The sequence below is a fragment of the Mixophyes fleayi genome, chromosome 5 (assembly GCF_038048845.1).
Source record: "Mixophyes fleayi isolate aMixFle1 chromosome 5, aMixFle1.hap1, whole genome shotgun sequence".
Lineage (NCBI taxonomy): Eukaryota > Metazoa > Chordata > Amphibia > Anura > Limnodynastidae > Mixophyes > Mixophyes fleayi.
This window is the reverse complement of record NC_134406.1, coordinates 275,300,413-275,320,087: the sequence shown is the minus strand read 5'-3', so window position 1 is coordinate 275,320,087 and position 19,675 is coordinate 275,300,413. Positions and strand designations below refer to the sequence as shown.

Here is a 19,675-nt window from a genome sequence, read left to right as displayed (position 1 = left end):
GGAACAATGGATTTAAGGCTGCGGCCTCAGGAGCTAGGAGATCTCAATCCAGCATCTGTGGGGTTAGCGCTTTTTGGAGTAGAGATCCACTTCCAGATAATGTACTACAACTAGCGACCCCGCAGGTAGGTGCCCTGTAAACAGCGACCCCGCAGGTAGGTGCCCTGTAAACAGCGACCCCGCAGGTAGGTGCCCTGTAAACAGCGACCCCGCAGGTAGGTGCCCTGTAAACAGCGACCCCGCAGGTAGGTGCCCTGTAAACAGCGACCCCGCAGGTAGGTGCCCTGTAAACAGCGGCCCCGCAGGTAGGTGCCCTGTAAACAGCGACCCCGCAGGTAGGTGCCCCGTAAACAGAGACCCCGCAGGTAGGTGCCCTGTAAACAGCGACCCCGCAGGTAGGTGCCCTGTAAACAGCGACCCCGCAGGTAGGTGCCCTGTAAACAGAGACCCCGCAGGTAGGTGCCCCGTAAACAGAGACCCCGCAGGTAGGTGCCCTGTAAACAGCGACCCCGCAGGTAGGTGCCCTGTAAACAGCGACCCCGCAGGTAGGTGCCCTGTAAACAGCGACCCCGCAGGTAGGTGCCCTGTAAACAGCGGCCTCGCAGGTAGGTGCCCTGTAAACAGAGACCCCGCAGGTAGGTGCCCTGTAAACAGCGACCCCGCAGGTAGGTGCCCTGTAAACAGCGACCCCGCAGGTAGGTGCCCTGTAAACAGCGGCCCCGCAGGTAGGTGCCCTGTAAACAGCGACCCCGCAGTAGGTGCCCTGTAAACAGAGAACCCGCAGGTAGGTGCCCTGTAAACAGCGGCCCCGCAGGTAGGTGCCCTGTAAACAGCGACCCCGCAGGTAGGTGCCCTGTAAACAGCGACACAGTCTTCTATTTTTTGGAAGCAAAAATTAATCTTCATAGGCCTGTGGCTGTTATTGCTATTCAAATACTTTACCCTGAATTACAAAATGCCTCCATACACTGCAGACTCCATAAATATATTCATTATTTTAGGTCATACAACAAAAGGTATTATATATACATTAAACTTCCTGTAGACACAAGTCTTCATCAAGGACATAAAAATATAAAACTAAAACAAAGCACCAACAATTACCGCAGTGATCTCACATGTTCTCGTAGGCAAATGTATTTTATTCTCTTTTTTTGCTTTTATACATAAAAAATTCTGTAAAAATTTGAAGTAAAACGATATAGGCAGTAAAACAAAACAGAAAAAACAGAAAATCAACAATGCACAAATCTGCCTAAAAAACACAGCGGGGAATGAAGGCAAAAATAATTATTAAAAGAAAAGAAAACTCTAGATAAACACAATTAACGTTACGCAGTAGAATATTTACAAGATGAAACCTCGTGGTTAATAGCACTCGTCGGGGAAAGTCTTCATTACAGGTGGGGCGGGAACATGAAACAAAAATATATAACATTATATTCACATATATGTTAAAATATAATACAGGCCCAAAGAAGGGGGATAAACAAAAAACGGGATGCCCATAATTTATTGCGCTGTACAGTTGGGAAACGCGGTTTGTTGGCGAGAGGAGAGGGCGAGGAAGCACAATTCAGAAAATATGTCCACAGAGCTTACACTCAAAACCACTCCTCCGAAGACTGGATACACCGTCAAAGTACATGTGAAATGTCCCATTTAATGGAATGGGGTTCTTTATTTTATACTGTACAACCAAACCGATATGGGCCAGTTAGGCTTAGCGGGGTTTACATGTAGTCTAATAAAAAGGAAAAAAAGAAAGAAAAGGGGAGCAGGCGCTGGCCTGTAGAGGGCGCTATTCGAAGTCCACATCCTCTTTGGGCTTGTAGATGGACCCAAACTTCTGCATGTACTTCTTAATGTACTCCTTGGTTTTATGTTTCACATTCTCGTTGCAGTCCAGGTCCTCGGGATTCTTGCAGTATTTCAGCTCCTTGTTCATGACGCCGTGTGTCAGCTGTGGGGAGAGAACACAGGGATGAGCAAACCCAGGGGACGGGGGCGGTTTGTGCGAAAACAAAACCGGACGAGTAGTTGCTGAATAGATGGAGCCGCAAAAGTCTAATATCTGGGACGGGCAGCAGCTTCTATTCTATTTAAAGAGCCTCCACCTATGTTCGGGTATAGGTAGATAATTTGCAAAAGCCTATTAATGATCAGAAATCCTTAAATTGGTTTCCTGAAATAAAAGTAACTTTTAAAAAAATAAATAAAAAAATTTAAACTCTAAACCAATAATTGGAAAAAAAAGTAATAAGAATGAATGGCGGCTATATTATACTGTCTGCAGGACTAGAGAAACTTGCAGGATCATTTCCGGCAGTAATCGTCAAGCAGCCATTGTTTCAATAATTGATTTTCTTTTCCTAGCTGTGATCCACTCCCCCAAAAAAAGATTAAGTTCACTCTTTCCAGAGCAATTTGTGGAGAGTTTGGATATATTTTGCCCTGACTTTCGTCTGATTACCCCAATCAGGATAAAACATATCAGCCACAGTATCTGGAGGTATCACATGAAGCGACTTCCTCACTCAGTGGTACAGAACACTAAACCTTTTATTTACACTTTAATTCACAAATATGCACAAATTTAACGGAAAACGCCAGTCGTCTTAGTAAGGCATTATTGCAAAAGTTTTTTTTTTTTTTAAACATTAAACACAATTACAATGAATAAGTTGGACCAGACAGGATGATTGTGGGTGACTGATAAACATGAAACATAGTAATGGATACGTAGACCAGGCCTGGTGTGAACCTGTCCGTCACTTCTCTGGGAGGACATCATAACAGGTCCCAATATGGAGGGGATACCGTACCTTGCGTGCAAGATGCTTGAAGTCCTCCGTGTTGTTTATTCTGCCGATCTTACAGTCCGGCTTTCTGTAAGGGTTCAGGCATTGTACGATAAACTGCGACATCTGGATGGAGGAGAGAAGGAACAGCGTAAGATCTCAGAATCGTTAGCGGATGAAATGGTCATTTTTGGGAATTAAGTGATGCCACACAAGGGATTCCATCATCTTAAAAGGTGATTATTAAAGAACAATCGTATAATAACAATGGAAACATGTCCCAGAGTCACATGAGGACAATATGCTGCATTAATCCTCACATCCAGCCACAGGACACTACACAAGCCCTAGAATTAGATCATTATACCAGGAAACAACAATGAATCGGTGACTCTACTGACAACAACCACGTACAAGTACTCTGGTAAGTCTGGGGAATATATAGTAATTACTGTTCTTAATTTGCAGAGTATCCCACGTACGCACCTCTTTCCTAAAGACTTCTTTGCTTCTCTTCGCCAATTCGCTCGATGTATCAGCTTCGGCTGTTTTAGCTTTTTTGGAAGACTGCAAAATAATTAAATATTTATAAATCTCCGAGACTAGACTGTAAGCTCTGTCAGCAAATACCTAGAAGTTATAAAGAGATCTTGTGGCTCTAAGCAACACTAAACTCTGCATTAATATAACCGCATACGGACGAGACTGTGAACAGCTCAAAAACAGAAAACAAAAAAAAGTGTTTAAAGTTAATTTGCCCTCAATCTTCTCCAATACTCTGTGGAAGCAAAACGTAACCTATAAAGACCTTGGTGTACGAGGACTCGCCAGGAACGCTACAAAATACACTTCTGTCACAATATTGGGCAGAAGCCGGACTCCGAGGGGGTTTATAGGGGCAGTAATATAGGTGTAACAAACTCCAGTGATCTAACACTACTTGCACATAGTTAGGACTAAACAGAGATCTATTTCCATACAGAATGTAAGGACTACAGCGAAACAGAGTAATGAACACGATCCTCATACAGCACATTACCCTGCAATATTAACGCCATGAACGGCTTACATTCTACAGATACTGTCCCTTTAACACTAACATCACTGGACAGTTACGAGGACAGAGAATTGCAGTTGCTGCCTCCATCCAAATTCCTGATCCACAGGACACAGGGAGAGAACTAAATTCTCTGCCGGACACAGTGTCTGTCCTGTGTTACTGAGAAGATTTATTGGGGGACTCAGTAGGGGTGCTAGCGTGGTCTCAGCTGTTTCTTTCCCTGCACTCAGTGGAGTGTGGAGGACTCTGGGTAAGTGGAAGTCTAACATAGGAACGTCTGACATTTGGGGGGAGATCACATTGCATGTTAAAACATGTCTACAAACAGACAGCTGTGATCTCTTTAACTACCCCCCGCAGCCCCTTATAAATGGTGCCCTCCATGCGGGGGGCCACAAGTGTCCCACCATAATAGCAGGGGGAGAAGAGGCTAATGAGACAGGCAGGGGGGGCTGTGTAAAACAAGGACAAGCGTGTCTAACAATGTAACCAACATAAAATACATCTGTCATCTAATGCGCTCTCCAGGCTGTCCGTGTAACATGTAATATTACATGTAATATAGTTTCTGTTCCTCTGATGGACATTAATCATCATCATCAGATCATTGAGAACTTTTATCAAGAGTTTAACCCACTATAAGATTAATGTGAGTAAATCTAATCTCAACCAGCCAGAAACCTGATCCGCTCGCACCCCGAGGAACGTAAGTATCTCGGAATCCTCCTAACTAGATCATATAAAGCTTTGTATACGGAAAACTTCCACCTCTAACAGAACATCAGATAATTGGGTTAACGGATTAATATCTTGGTAGAATAACATCCTTAAAAATAATAATTTTAGCACTTCTCCTGTATGTTTTTCAGACTCTCGCATGATCATTTTACATAACCCATTCTGCTAACGCACTAACACAATGTGTCTTCCTACAATTGCCTCCTGGTATGAGAACGGGTGTATATAATAGCCACCAATTTATACACAGCCTTTTTTATGGTATAAACATCAATATAGCCCCAATTTACCTCCTACATTCTCTGCAACAACTTGGAACCATGCAATCAACTACAGTTTATCTAACGACTGACATCTGACCCCATCGTGGAATAAGTTCCCAACTGTCGGGGGTCTTTTGCCCTCATTTACAGACATATAAACGAGATTCCATGCTCCCAGCTCCTCATTTCCTCCAGCTCAAATCACTTTTATACCAGGTCCAGTGATCTTACCCCGATGTATAACACCCTTCTCCCTCACAGATCCCCTCTTATATCACTTAATGATGGAACATAAACAGCCCCTTAGAAGACTGATATGGGCTCAGCTGGGAGATGGTCATGGGAAGATTTCTTGACCCCGAGGACTGGGGAAAACCTGAGTCAACCTTTCAAAAACTTAAGAGGGGTGATAATGCCCACAAAATATACGACTGCTGGAACCTCGTCCCAAAAAGATTACACTCTGTATACTCAAATACGGCTCCTTGCTGCTGGAGAAGGGGTGAGAATGAGGGATCTCTGACCCTTGTGTGGGGGTCCTAAGCTACCAACCGTGGGGGTCCCAAACTAGCTCCTTTATGTAAAGAGGTTCATAGTTTAAAAAAAAGAGACCCCCGTAAACTCATACAGAGATTAATAACCAATATTTTGAGGACCCTTCCATTAACCCCCCCAACCCCGTCACTTGACCATCACAGCCCCAACTACGTGAGCCACCGTTAGCAGAGACGCAGCTCACATAAATCCTATAACATCTACAATGTACTATACATAACTATGTTACGTCTTCTCTATAGATTTCCCCCTCCCCTTTCTTTCCTCTGTACCCCCCACTTCTTATAGGTTTGAACATTTTTTTAAAATCTTTATTAAGTTTTATCAGTTTGATAATAAGCTTCTCTTCGTTATGATGTGTGTTATCCTTGTTTAACCTGTAGGTGTCACTATCACCAGAACTGGTAATAACTGAGCATCATGGGAGACGAAGCTCAGCTAGAGGTCTGCAGGCTGCACATTTCTGCTCGATAAGGACTCCTCATTACTCTGAAAGGTCCGACCAACACCGGTTCTGTGCGGGGCGTCCATGCAGATCAATAACAGACAGACAGACTGGTGATGACATGTTTCCAGCCGACACTGGGTTATCAGACCTCTCTGGATGAGGAACTGCCCCATACATACCAGGAACCCGAATTATAAATCCCCTGAACACAACTCTACAGCAAACAAAATTACAGGAAACAAACAAAGACAGAACATTAAACACAGATCTGAGAAACCTTGTCCCAGCTGCCGTTCTGTGCTCCAACAACAACGTCTCTATGCTGGACACTGCAGCACAGACCTGCAGGGAGGCACGAGGTACATGTACGGTACATTCAGCCCGCCCCATCTCTATGCCAGACACAGACCTGCAGTGAGGCATGAGGTACATGTACGGTACACATTCAGCCCGCCCCATGTCTATGCTGGACACTGCAGCACAGACCTGCAGTGAGGCATGAGGTACATGTACGGTACACATTCAGCCCGCCCCATGTCTATGCTGGACACTGGATCACAGACCTGCAGTGAGGCACGAGGTGCATGTACGGTACATTCAGCCCACACCATGTCTATGCTGGACACTGGATTACAGACCTGCAGTGAGGCACGAGGTACATGTATGGCACACATTCAGCCCGCCCCATCTCTATGCCAGACACAGACCTGCAGTGAGGCATGAGGTACATGTACGGTACACATTCAGCCCGCCCCATGTCTATGCTGGACACTGGATCACAGACCAGAAGTGAGGCACGAGGTACATGTACGGTACATTCAGCCCACACCATGTCTATGCTAGACACTGGATCACAGACCTGCAGGGAGGCACGAGGTACATGTATGGCACACATTCAGCCCGCCCCATCTCTATGCCGGACACAGAACTGCAGTGAGGCATGAGGTACATGTACGGTACATATTCAGCCCACCCCATGTCCATGCTGGACACTGCAGCACAGACCTGCAGGGAGGCACGAGGTACATGTATGGTACACATTCAGCCCGCACTGTCTCTATGCTGGACACTGGATCACAGACCTGCAGTGAGGCACGAGGTACACGTATGGTCGCTCCCGACAATCACAGCCCAGCTGCATCCTTCTGTCAGGACTCGGCCTGCTGAGCTTTCATCTGCCCCGGTGAAGGTGTTGGATTTCCTCACACAAATGGAGACATGTGGGTGACCCGCTCTGAGCAGGAGGACTGTGGACATCTGAGCCAACAGCTGCACTCACTCAGCAGATATAACCGCTTCTTATATTAATACATTATCAGTGGCCCCGCTGGCCCCTCTGCTGCACAAGGGTGTCAAATCCATTTCACAATCTGCATCTTCCCCTCCTGCAGCCAGGACACCACATAATGAGACGCACGTGGCTGTATAGATCGGCAGAAACACACACATAACTTGTACAATAGTAAATAGGGTCCAGAAAGACCCTCACCCAAAATACCACATGCAAAATCACTAAACCTGTCCCTCACAAGCTAAATGGCAGCCAGTCCGGGTATCCAGTCTACATGAAATCACCATTAAGTCATAGTAACCAGATCCAGGATACCTTAAAAATGTGCTTTTATTAAAGCGGCTTTGTGTGCACGCGTGAGAGCGTGTGAGTGAGTGAGAGCGTGCGAAGTGAGAGCGTGCGTGTGAGTGGGAGCGTGCAAAGCGAGAGCGTGTGTGCGAAGCGAGAGCGTGCATGTGAGTGGGAGCGTGCGAAGCGAGAGCGCGCGTTCATTGTGTCTTCTAAAAAATAAAACCAAGACATCAACCGAAGCACCAAAAATCACCCTCCTGGTTTCATTTACACATAGAATCTTGCCTGGCATCTTAAGCTAGGTACACACTACACTGTTTTCGTCCAATAATCGGCTCAAACAGCCAACATACGACCACTCGTTCAAAAGTCGGGTCAGTGTGTGCAGTGACACGATGGTGGAAAGTCTGCCCAAGTGGACGATTATCGCCCCATTTGGTTGGTCGTAACGTTTAATATTTTCGTTCCAATCTCGTTTCCGCTGTGTAGTGTGTATAAACTTCCGACCGATTCACAACAGTGAGTACGAAATTACAGTCATTGCTCACGACAACATGGCTGTAAAAAGTCGCTAAAGGGACGACCACCCTTCCCTTTATCGTCCTAAACAAGGCTGTGTGTATGCAGTCCATGGACTGAGCGATGGGACCATCGATCGCATGTAAAATCGCTCAGCATAAAAAGTTGGTTGAAATTTCTGTAGTGTGTACCCAGCTTTAGAAGGAAGGGGGGGGGGGGGGATCATTATTCCCATAAAAAAACTGTTCCATGGACTCTTCTGTAAATAATATTAGTATAATGTCACAATGTGCTGATGCATACTCACCCTGGGTGATATATAATATCTCATCACTTACACTGAGGGCACTATAACATCATAAATAGCTATGTCAATGGGGGAATGATCTGTAAATCAGATAAACCTGATACATTCTAGGGTCTCACTGCAGAGTTCTCATCTTTTGAAGAAATGATCTTTCCTCTGTTTTATTCGACAAGAAGCAAAATAAACATGTATATTATCAGTATGTATAGTTGTCCGCCATACACCAGAAAGACGAATCCCCAGCATGAAGGGCCTGGCAGCTCAGTCAGACACCTGGGGCATAAAGACATATTTAATAGGGGGAGGGGGGGGGGGCTCTCCCCAGATATAATGTGTTGTTGGATATTGCCCCTTATTATAAGAATACAGATTTAATATGCACGTGGCAGACGGCCAATTCCGGCACAGCCCAATAATAAAAAATTCATAGAATCTAAAACGTTCCCACATTATACCCACGCTCATAACTCCAAATTATATATACGCCACTCTCAGCCTGGGCCGGCGCGGGCTTCTCAAAGCTGCCATTTATGAATATTAACGGAATTCTTTTCCACGTCTAATGAATGAATGAGGCTCTTACTGCGCTCATTGTTTTAATTACAGCACAGGCTTTAATTGGGGAAACGAGCGGTGACAGCTCCAGGGGAAAAATTCTGTAACTATTTTTTACTACACTTGTTTAACGGAGAGAAAAAAAATGCTGGTGAGCGTCAGTCTGGATTCTTCTGTGTGTTCCACGACTAATCCAGATGCCAGAGACGTGTTTATAATTAGCTGAGATCGTTAAAGCATTCCAAATTGAACAAGAAAAGCAGCCACGACGCTGGAGATATAGGGCCGGCTAGGAGTCTAACCAGAAAGCGGTGTCCTGAAGAACGCTCGGTTACCAAGCAAAAGGTTCTAGAAAAGAGGCACAAGAGCTACAAACACCGCAACGGTGTCTCCAAAACAGCACAGAGAAGAAAGTATTGTCCAAATATTATCTGCTGCTATTTATTTGGGCATGTTTACCCATGCATTGTATATGTATCACGGCACAGTACTGGTTAGACTGGCACCGCTGGCTGCTTAGATCGATGACAACAGCGGCACTACAAGTTTTGATACAGGATGGATATAGGGGCAGACTGTTAGGGGAACATTATTAACGCAAATTCTCTTATTGTAAATGGTATTTGTTAACCAATGATGAAACCCAACAAGATGCCCATTAACCTGTACATTGTAATTGCTAAATATTAATCATAAAAACCTTCAACAGATTTAATAACGTTGAATAGTCAGGAAGAGGAGATTAAACTCTGGTTGTTCCAGGGAAGCCGCAGGAAACCAGCGTGTTGGACACATGATAGGAGCAGACGTCAGCCGGATCCAGGTCTTAGACCTCAGTGCCCGCTGGCCGGCAGCAGACAGAGACAGACATTCTATCACCTCCTGTGATTATAGGTTGTGTCTGTGGCCTGCGCACAAGTCTCCTGATATATGAGGTGCAGAGCTGGACGTCTCTTGGCATCCTCCTGCTGCACAGAAATAACAAAAAAACCAGTAGCTGTGTCATTTTTTTTTCCCTAAGAGAATGTTTAACCCAGACTTGCAACCTGTGTCTCTATAGCATGCTGAGACTTGTAGTTCCACAACAGCTGACAAGTTGCAGCTTGCCAACCCTTCCACAGTATCAGAGCCACTTTGGGTCCAAGTGGAGCAGAGACGAGGTGTCAATGACTGTAATTGTCTCCTATGTAAAACAATTCTGGTGAACGACGAGAATGAAGGACAAGAGATGCAACATGGAAATTTGCATAAGTCTTTCCAAAAATTAAGGTGACCTAGTTAATGTTTTAGGATTTGCAGCTGTCCCTAAATGAACTTCTTACAAAAAAGGAACCGTTGTCCAGCTCTCTAGACCCAAGAACATTAACCAATCGTGTACCCGGGGGTTCTCTGAGCGGTGAGAGTTCCCTGCTGACAGCGTCCGCGTGTTCCAGGTTATCTGAACGGCCGCTAACGTCACCTGGAGAACTTCTGGGGGAACTGGCTGCTTCACGTTGGCAAGTAATCAAACCCAGAACATTTCAGGCCTTAAGTCAACAGAAGGAAAACCAAAAGGAAAAGCAGCCGGGGAGGAGAGAATACGGATAATTTCCTCTTGTAAAGGGAACAATCTGTTTTCGCTTTACACAAAACCACTTAAGTGTTTTAAGAAGTAAATCTCACTTGGAGTTCAGCTGCTTGTGCAGAGGTTCAAGGAGTTTAGGACATGGGATCAGGTCCTGTATAGGGCAAGACTCAGCTAAAAGATGTATTGGGGTCCTGTAGATCAAGGTTATTGATCCTTCTCTTTACCTACAGAGATATAGAGATCTGATACTCTACAGATCACGATTCCACCTCCTATAGCAGCCGTCTGTCCAAGCAGATTCTTCTCATTTTAGATTTTCAGGGGGAGGGGTGTCATGGTAGGTATAGGCCCTGCCTTTTGCAAAGGGAAAGTAAGGGAAGGTTGATTTCACCTCCTGCAGGCATGACACTAGCCGCCCTGTCTAACAGTGTCCTTAGGAGGTGGCCCAAGGCCTAGTTGTACCCTTGGCCTGTTTTATCTGTGATTTTAATTTATTTTGACTCTACCACTCTTCATTGTGATGCACTTTTCCTGCGTCAGGGACCATTGAGCAGAGACACTGATCCGGGTCCGACTCGTCGCTCCTTTAAAGTTAATGTCTCCGAACTTGTGATCCTTATCCAGCATCTTCTGGTTCCCTCTCTCATGTTTGCATGTTTCCTCGAGGCCTGGCCACGTGGCTCTTCCTTAGCGATATAGGAACAGAACTGGGATCCTGGAAATATAGCAGAATAACTCCCTCTTCATACCCATCTGCGACATCCCTCTAGATGTTGCCATTACCTCCGATAGGACATTATCCAAGCTTGTAAGGTACCTAGTCCATACTCACCTGCTCCTCTCTATCACCCTCCTTGGATGTGGTGCTAGAACCATCTCAGCCACAATATGGCTCATTGACCAAGGTAAAACAGGTGGGAAAGGACCAGTGTTTCTGTGATTGCCTTGATGCCTATATAGTTGTTGTTGCTGCCTTCTGCTAGGTCTAACTGGCCAGATATCGTGGCCAATGTTTTGGACAGCAGGAGTTGTCGTCAAATTCTCCTTACTTAGGTGCAAATTTTTCCTGGGTGCAGAGGTTGCAGCAAGAACACCTCATGTTGTTCTGCATGGGGTGCAAATACAAACCATTTATTTAAACCATTTATTTAAATGCCGGTCCAATGCTCTTGCATACTGCCTATACTGACCAGATCCATATTTGCACTGTATTGTATAGTTTGTTCGGCTGCGCCCCCCCTCAGAACTGTAAATCAAGGTGTGTATATTACATTTCTCCCCCTGCAGCACATAATGGTATTTCCCTGTTTGCAACCAACAGCTGGATTCACTAATACAGTTAATTAACCCCACGCCGGTTTCATCCACTTGTTAGAAATGTAGGAAAGATGAATTCAAACTGGGGATAAAAGCGCTCTCATCCCCCATCCTTCTCTTAGATATTCACAGAACTATAATAACTGCTGAGATGAGAACTTCTCCGACTCCCACGGAAACAATTAAATATAATTTATTTAAATAAACTATCAATATATCGAACACAGTTATTAAACCTATTGTATAAAAAGAGTCTTCCAAGACAGAAACATTCCCGTTCCCAGGCTCTTGCAGGCAGCTCACCTTCATCGGGTTCTCGTCATAGGTCGGCGTTCCCAGGTCCATTTCAGCCTCGTGGTCCAGGCTGTCCCCCTCGTCACCAGGACTGTCCCAGGAAGGAGGGTCCCACTGTGTCTGTCTGCAGAAGTGATGAGGAAGGTTAGGAACAAAACACAGATCACATATTGCATTTTCTCTGTCTCATACTGGTGATGACGATGTTGAGTGTATATAAAGATAGGTGTGATGGGAGAACGGATATATAAAGCCATTTATGATATTTGTGACAGGACCGGTAATATCTGGTGAAAGCAGAAACCTCTTTATAAGCAGAATTCATTTAGTTCTACTCTGGCGCCGCATTGGCCGACTGTGGTGCATGATATACAATGTAACTTTCCCATCTTAAACTTTATCCTGATTGGCTGCAAAACCCAGGTATTTGCAATAATTTTCAAACTAATAACACTTATATTATACAGACACAGATTAAGTTGAAGCCACACACTGCGCAGACAGCGTACGCTTGTAGGAGGTGCCCTATTCCTGACATCACTGCAGGGGCTCACTAACGAGACAGATTTCCGGCGCAGCTCACGGGGAAGTTTCCCTGGGGCGATTAGCATCCGTTCAGCAGGTCTCTTGCTATGAATGTTCTGTAGGATTGTGCCTGGTTTCATGCAATGCCCTCACTCACCTTGTTATTACATGGTAATAGTAGATTTTACCCTCTGGGTCCCGGGCCGTCTTCCAGCTAGGTGGAAGGACAATGGTTTTCGGTTTGGGAGGAGAGGGTGGAGGAAGTTGGTCCAGGATGTTGTTGGGGGCCAGTCCCATCTCCGGCTGCAAGAAGACACATGATGAGTTAACATGGCGGTCGGCACAGAGGTACCGGCACGTTTGTTGCCAACGGCTGCCTACCTGCTGCAGCGGCGGCGGCTGTCCAGGGGGAACAATCGTAGCCACAGGCGGACCCTGTAGTACGACTCCGGGCGGGTGCTGAGCGTATATCTGCTGACCGGGCATGTAGGGCAAGCCGGGCTGCGTGTAGCTCTGCGCAGAGAACATAAATGTGGAATTATAGCGTAGCGTTACTGAAAACCCCATGTGAACCCCCCCCCCTTACACACACATACATGCAGAGTACAGTAATGGTTATTAACATGGACTTGGAGGCTGGAAGATCCACAAGTGTCTTCAATATTCTACAACTCATCCGTCACATCTGGCACAGAAATTATTAAATTACTGCAAAATCCAGAACAGAATCTCTTAAAATATATGAACCCCCCCCCCCCCCACTCCTGAGTACTAAATGTGAAGTGTGTACAGTACAGGAAGACGGATAGATTGTAGCTGCAAGGAGAGATAGTGGTTTAATGAAACAATATCTCAGGGACGGGGAGATACAAAATGTGGGTGTTCCTGAAAAAGAAGGTAGTTATCCATATTTAATAACATTAAAACGTAGTGCAGATAATGTAATCATAGCAACCGAAAACTACAATAGTCCTAAGAAGATCTCAGTGTTCTTATTATTACATGTACGTGTTATTGAAGAGTAATTCCACTAAACATGATGTTGTCTAATTAAATTTGTTACGCTGAGTACAACATATAAAATCTCCCGGTACAGATCATACACATTTCATGATGTGTGCGTTTGGTAATTTAGACTGTAAGCTCCAATGGGCAGGGACTGATGTGAGTTCTCTGTACAGCGCTGCGGAATTACTGGCGCTATATAAATAGCGGATGATGATTATACTCGTATCACCGGCTGATCACCAAGACACCCTGCTGCTGCAATTGACAGATATGCTGGATATCTCTTGTAACCATGGAAACAATCAGCACATTACAGAGTTTCTTGCAATGGTAACAAAAGTTGCTTAGGAATATCAGGGATTCAAATGTGCAACAAAAGTCTGTTTTGGAGTTTTCAATAGTCTATTTGGGCAATAGCTCTATTCAATCATCATTCCACCAAATTGTAGTACACAACATAGTGATTTTTTATTAGGCAACATCATTTTTGAATGGAGCCATCATGTAATGTTTCAGACCAACATCATGTATTTGATTAATTACCAGCAGGTACCGGGAGACTGACCTGCACCATGGTTTGTGCCGTCTGAGTGTAGGCAGCCGGAACGCCGTACACCGCCGGGCAGGGCTGGCCTGGGTAGTAGAGAGCAGGCTGGGCAGGGGCCGGTGGATACTGAGGTGGAGCCTGATGCTGCTGAACGGCCACCGCTTGCTGGTTGGGGTCCCAGACACCATAGGGTTGAGGGGGCACAGAGCTGGGGGCTGGTACTGGCATCACAGTCACATTGGGATCCTGGGGGACCAACTGTTCAGGCTGAGCTACATAATGCTGTGTGGGGACATCCATGGGGGCTGCTACATGTTGCACCACGGGGACGGGCTGGGGGGTCAGCATGGCCGGATTCACCACCATCTGGGTGGGGTCATAGCTGTTCGGGGAGTTGACCGTGTCCAGTGGCGGAGTAGGCAACAGAACTTTTCCAACATTCGGGTTGGTTGGGTCCACGTAAGACTGGATGGGGTATCCTTGAGGGTAGGTCATAAAGGGTGGGGGGAGCTGAGCGCCATAGGGAATGGAGTCATAGGGAATGGGAGAAGAGATGCCAATACTCTGCATCTGCTGCTGCTGCTTCTGGGCCTCTCTCTGAGCCATTTCCTGCTCAAACAGCTTCCTGCGTTCCTCCGTCGAGAGCTTGTTCCGGTCCTGTTGACGCCCCTTCTTTTTGGAGGAGGCCGGTGTGTCATACCTGCTGAGATACCGGCAAAGACACAGAAAAATGATAAGAAATAGGGGATTAGTGTCCACATGACAGGACCAGGATCCTTGAGATGTGTATTACCGAATTATATGGGGACAGGACCAGAGGTGGTCTCCTTACCTGTCTTCTCCTCTCTTTGAGCTGCGTTCGTAGAAGGAGGGTGGAGATGGAGACTGCTTGCGCTTCCGCTGGCTCTGCCGCTCAGAGTCTCGCTCCCGGCACTGATTCTTGCTGTTTGGGGTCATGTAGCTCCCACCAGAGGACTCCCTCCAGCGGTCATCTGCAGGACAGGAGATAGGACATCTGTGACCTTCATGGAGTAGTAGAACTAGGCCACAGTGTTTCCATAGGTGACATGGGGACTAGCGGAGGAACTAATATTACAGGTGCAGGGATAAGTGTGATAATGAGGAATTGTCCGCTGTGAAACCTTATAAGCAGTTTATATAAAGACTGGAAGCGCCATTTATGAAGCTGCATCATGCGTCTCTGCAGCTGTCCATTAATATACAAAGTGTGTGGTTATCATGTCAACTCGGGGGTTTGTTACTGAATGCAGGATATTGGACTCTAAAGCAAAAATGAGATGTTTGAACCAGCTGGAAGGGGGGGGGGGGGGTTCATTTTGGGGTGAGTGTGAGGAGGCAACTGTGGTTTAGATCAGATGTGTTTTGAGGTGGCTGAGATTGGGCCTATACCGTCACTGGGAAACTTTTGAGGTTACCACTCTCATGCTTATGTAAGACATACGTGAGGGTAAAACAAACAGTGTTACATAAAGAAAGTAAAAGATGTCAGGTATACGGTGGTTGTCCTACAGCTGTAGTGAGCCGGACTATTCAGTGACATCTTCATATTTTTCACAACGTGCATTAGCAACTGGCTGAGCAAAAAGTTGCGCAAATCGATTTTATGAGGGCGCTTCCAAAGGCAGAATGTAAATATGTACCTACGTCCGCAGAAACATCTGTGCGAGTCTTTAGTAACTGAGCATTAGTGGATCCACACATCTATGTCCAAGGACAGAGCTTACAGCCAGTAACTGGAAGAGTCAGAGCTACAAGACTGCCCTCTGCTGGCCGTGTACTGACTAACTAGCTGAAGGTTTACATTATTCTGAATGGATTGTACTTTATCCATTCAGGGTTGGATACAGATATTGCTTGTAGTAATATTTTGTGATAGCGGTGATGGAGAATGAGGCAACAGGTGGACCCTCCAATCCCAGCATGCCTTGCAGCTGAACAACCACAGAACAATCATTTTGCAGATTTCTGGGTGTCACTCTCTGGATCTAAAGTCCTCCATGTGTTATCCCTTGAAGGACGGTATTCATAGCGGTGTGAACATGATGATTTTTTTTAACTCACTAAAGGCCAATTATATAACTAAACCATTAACAAGAATAAATCCCACTTAAAAGGGAAATAAATGATGATGATGATGATGACTCCACTTAATGTTGATTTATTTTCCTTTTGTATTTGTCTAATAACTATTCAGGGATGATTGTATAAAATATTCTTTTTTTATCTAGTTTCTACGGTGATGCTACTAAGTGCTAGCGCTCACCATTTAGTACAGTTCCATTGTTTGACCTCTTCTCCATAACCCTTTTTACCTCCTCCCAGAGCGCCCTTGTAACTCATACTGTGGCGACATATTCCTCTGACAACGCTACAGCCTGCGGACATGGCCTATGGGTGAAGGATGTATGTGACACCACCTATTACAGGGGTCGTAGTCAGTTACAGTCCTTTCAGATCTATTTAGGGACCACTAAAAGTAGCTCTCAGCTAAGTCCAGTTGTACTTTCATAACATGTCAGTGAGGAACCGTCTATGTAACCACCAGAAACCGTTTCAGGATAACTTGCAGTCAGAGAGGACCTACAGGAGGACCTGTAGGGGGCGCTATGCTGGAAACGTTTTTCTACCACGTGAGTAATGTGATACGCTACCTACAGGAAGCATTAAGTAACCAAGATTGGAGGAAAATATATCCCTTAGATTGTAAGCTGCGAGCAGGGCCCTCTTACTCTCTGTCTGTATCTATCACCCAGTATTGTTTTATTACTGTTTGTTCCCAATTGTACAGCGCTACGGAATTTGCTGGCGCTATATAAATAAATGATGATGACTATATGAAATCTGTATAAGCTGCTGCTGCCCCCTAGTGGTAGGACAGGCACATGAGACCTAGGATGCTGTGACACCCTGTAAGTGTGTCTGCTGCAGGGGCTGGTACCAGGTCAGTATCTGTGCTACATGGAATACGTACAGTTCTCCTTCTCCACCGGGGTCTTCTTTGGGATCCGATACACCTCCTGGGGAGAGAGCAGAGGGTCCAGGTCACAATCACAGCACATTATACAAATCTGTACAGGAGGAAACGCACCAGAGACGGTAACGAACAATTCTACACAGTCCTGTCTGAGGATAATCATCTAGGAATCAAACATAAAACTCAGCTTATGTATAAGAACCCAGCAGCCGAATTACAGGGGAGTTTGAACACCCCCCAGAGCCATAATATCCCTGTATAAAGGATCCTATGAAAGTGACCTTACATGTCCAGGTCACAATACAGAGTACATGGCTTACTATACAAAGTACACAAAGCGTACACGGCTTACTATACAGAGTACATGGCTTACTATACAGAGTATCACAATACAGCGTACACAGCTTACTATACAGAGTACACGGCTTACTATACAGAGTATCACAATACAGCGTACACAGCTTACTATACAGCGTACACAGCTTACTATACAGAGTACACGGCTTACTATACAGAGTACACGGCTTACTATACAGAGTACACGGCTTACTATACAGCGTACACAGCTTACTATACAGAGTACACGGCTTACTATACAGAGTACACAGCTTACTATACAGAGTATCACAATACAGCGTACACGGCTTAATACACAAAGTATTACAATATAAAGCTGCACAAACTGTTACAACATGAAAGCTGTCTCCAGACCCCCTTTGCAGCAATGATACATTATATTTACATAAGGCATTAGCAGGTTATTCATTTAGATGAACAGAGCCAGAGGTACCAGGTGCAGGAAGGAGTCCCTGCATTGTACAGGAAGCAACATGGGCTGAGGGGTATAACAGTTCTGGGCATTTTCCCTGCACCACCTTAATGATTCATATAAGGCAGAAACCCCAAGCGGTGACATACACAAGGCGCTGGCTAATGTCAGAATCAGCCGGGAAACTTATGTCATTGTGGTAACTGCGACTCTGTCTCCCACAGTCTGCTGGGTAATATTCAGACACATTATATTATATACTCATATACAACTCTGCAGGATGGGGATTGTCATACAATTGGGGTACCGGGGTATGTCCGTGCTGCTGTACCCCAATACAGACACATGAACGTGTAGCAGCTGCCAATCACTGTACAGTTATTTAGAAGAGATACAAATTTCCCCCAAAATGATGCCAGTGACTCTAAATGAGCAGATCCCACTTCTTCTATTCAAACACCTCCCTCACCAAACAGGAGGATCTGCGACTAACGATTCCTGCTCGGTAATATTCTGTGTACACAGCTTAACAACAGATTTCTGGATACAAAATATCATCTATCACCGAAATAATCAGACTTCCTAGTAACGACAGATCCACCCGCTGTCAGACAGGGAAAATGATTGGATAGAGAACGTTACACAAATATACGGGAAACAAGCAAATCAGAAAACTACATCCACAAAGATACTCTGACATTTCCACGGGATTAATAGTATAAAATATAATGTAAGAGTAGGAAGGCAGACTACACGGGAATGATCTCCGAGGGGCTATTACGACACTTTATAACTTGATGCACTTTAGATTAAGGGTCCAGAATGGGACATTCCCTCTCTCACATTTCAGATAAATGTTTTGGATTTACCATATATACATTTGTGGTCTTCCCAGAAAATGTTGCCAGCCGGGTGGTGGTAAGATGTAGCCAGGTGCTAGCAGTTGTAATACTATTGCCCACACCTGCCAGGACTGGTCATACTGGTGGTCAGTGGTGTAACACACACTGCTGGCTGTAGTGCTCACACAGTGCCTGTTATAGCAGTGGTTTATTCTATTATAATAGGACTCTGGTGGGCTACAAGAGCCGGGTGGAGCACCAAGGAAATGGGTTCTGGGGACAACACTGCATTATAGATTTATATATATAACAAAGGTTACACTGTCCCCGTTACCTCTAATACCAATAAACACAAAGAATTCATTGGTGTCTCTAGATTGTCCTCAGTCTGGACAGCTCCGTGGTCAATAGTACATAGCTGTGCTGTAGTCATTTAAAGGCTAATTTATTTCATATATTGAATTTCCCGTCCATCTCTCACTATATACAGTCTCCTGAGCCTGTGATAGCAGAGTGTAGGGGCTGCTTATCTGCAGACACTAATACATCAGGGTCTGACGGGCAGATCCACACAGCCGACAACTACAGGAACCTCCTGAACACAGTTACCGTGTGCCCAGAGTTTCCCTTTACTGAGAGATCTTACTAATAGTACTGTACAGATATATACAGAGGAAAAGGACTGTAAGTAATCTATATGCTAGAGACATTGTTCTACTATTACTGCCGAGGAATAAGATTCAATGTATAAAATGCCTCAATATCCTCTACTCCACATTTACAGAACAGTAATGACCGTTACAGGCTAATTATCAGTGCAAACGTTAGAGGCCAAATAGCGGTGTTATAACGAAGTGACAGGTCCGGGGGGACCCATGTGAAACAAACCTCCGTTACAGTTTATAGGATGAGGAGATTAATAATGACCTAACGCTTCATCTGTTGGGGAACTAATAGTCTCAGAATACCCCACCACTCCATAA

The 19,675-nt window shown here is 45.2% G+C and overlaps 1 protein-coding gene across 1 annotated transcript in view; it reads right to left on the bottom strand.

The window, feature by feature from the left end:
* Nucleotides 1-1,121: 1,121 nt before the first annotated feature.
* Nucleotides 1,122-19,675, bottom strand: part of SETD2 (SET domain containing 2, histone lysine methyltransferase) — a 38,871-nt gene continuing 20,317 nt past the window's right edge. The window contains exons 12-20 of the mRNA XM_075214436.1: nt 17,079-17,124; nt 14,919-15,078; nt 14,105-14,789; nt 12,913-13,044; nt 12,689-12,834; nt 12,016-12,130; nt 3,288-3,368; nt 2,826-2,927; nt 1,122-1,963 (exon numbers count right to left, since the gene is read on the bottom strand). Coding sequence (XP_075070537.1) covers nt 1,802-1,963; nt 2,826-2,927; nt 3,288-3,368; nt 12,016-12,130; nt 12,689-12,834; nt 12,913-13,044; nt 14,105-14,789; nt 14,919-15,078; nt 17,079-17,124 — 1,629 coding nt within the window. The 3' untranslated portion in view covers nt 1,122-1,801. The remainder of the gene's footprint in view (nt 1,964-2,825; nt 2,928-3,287; nt 3,369-12,015; nt 12,131-12,688; nt 12,835-12,912; nt 13,045-14,104; nt 14,790-14,918; nt 15,079-17,078; nt 17,125-19,675) is intronic.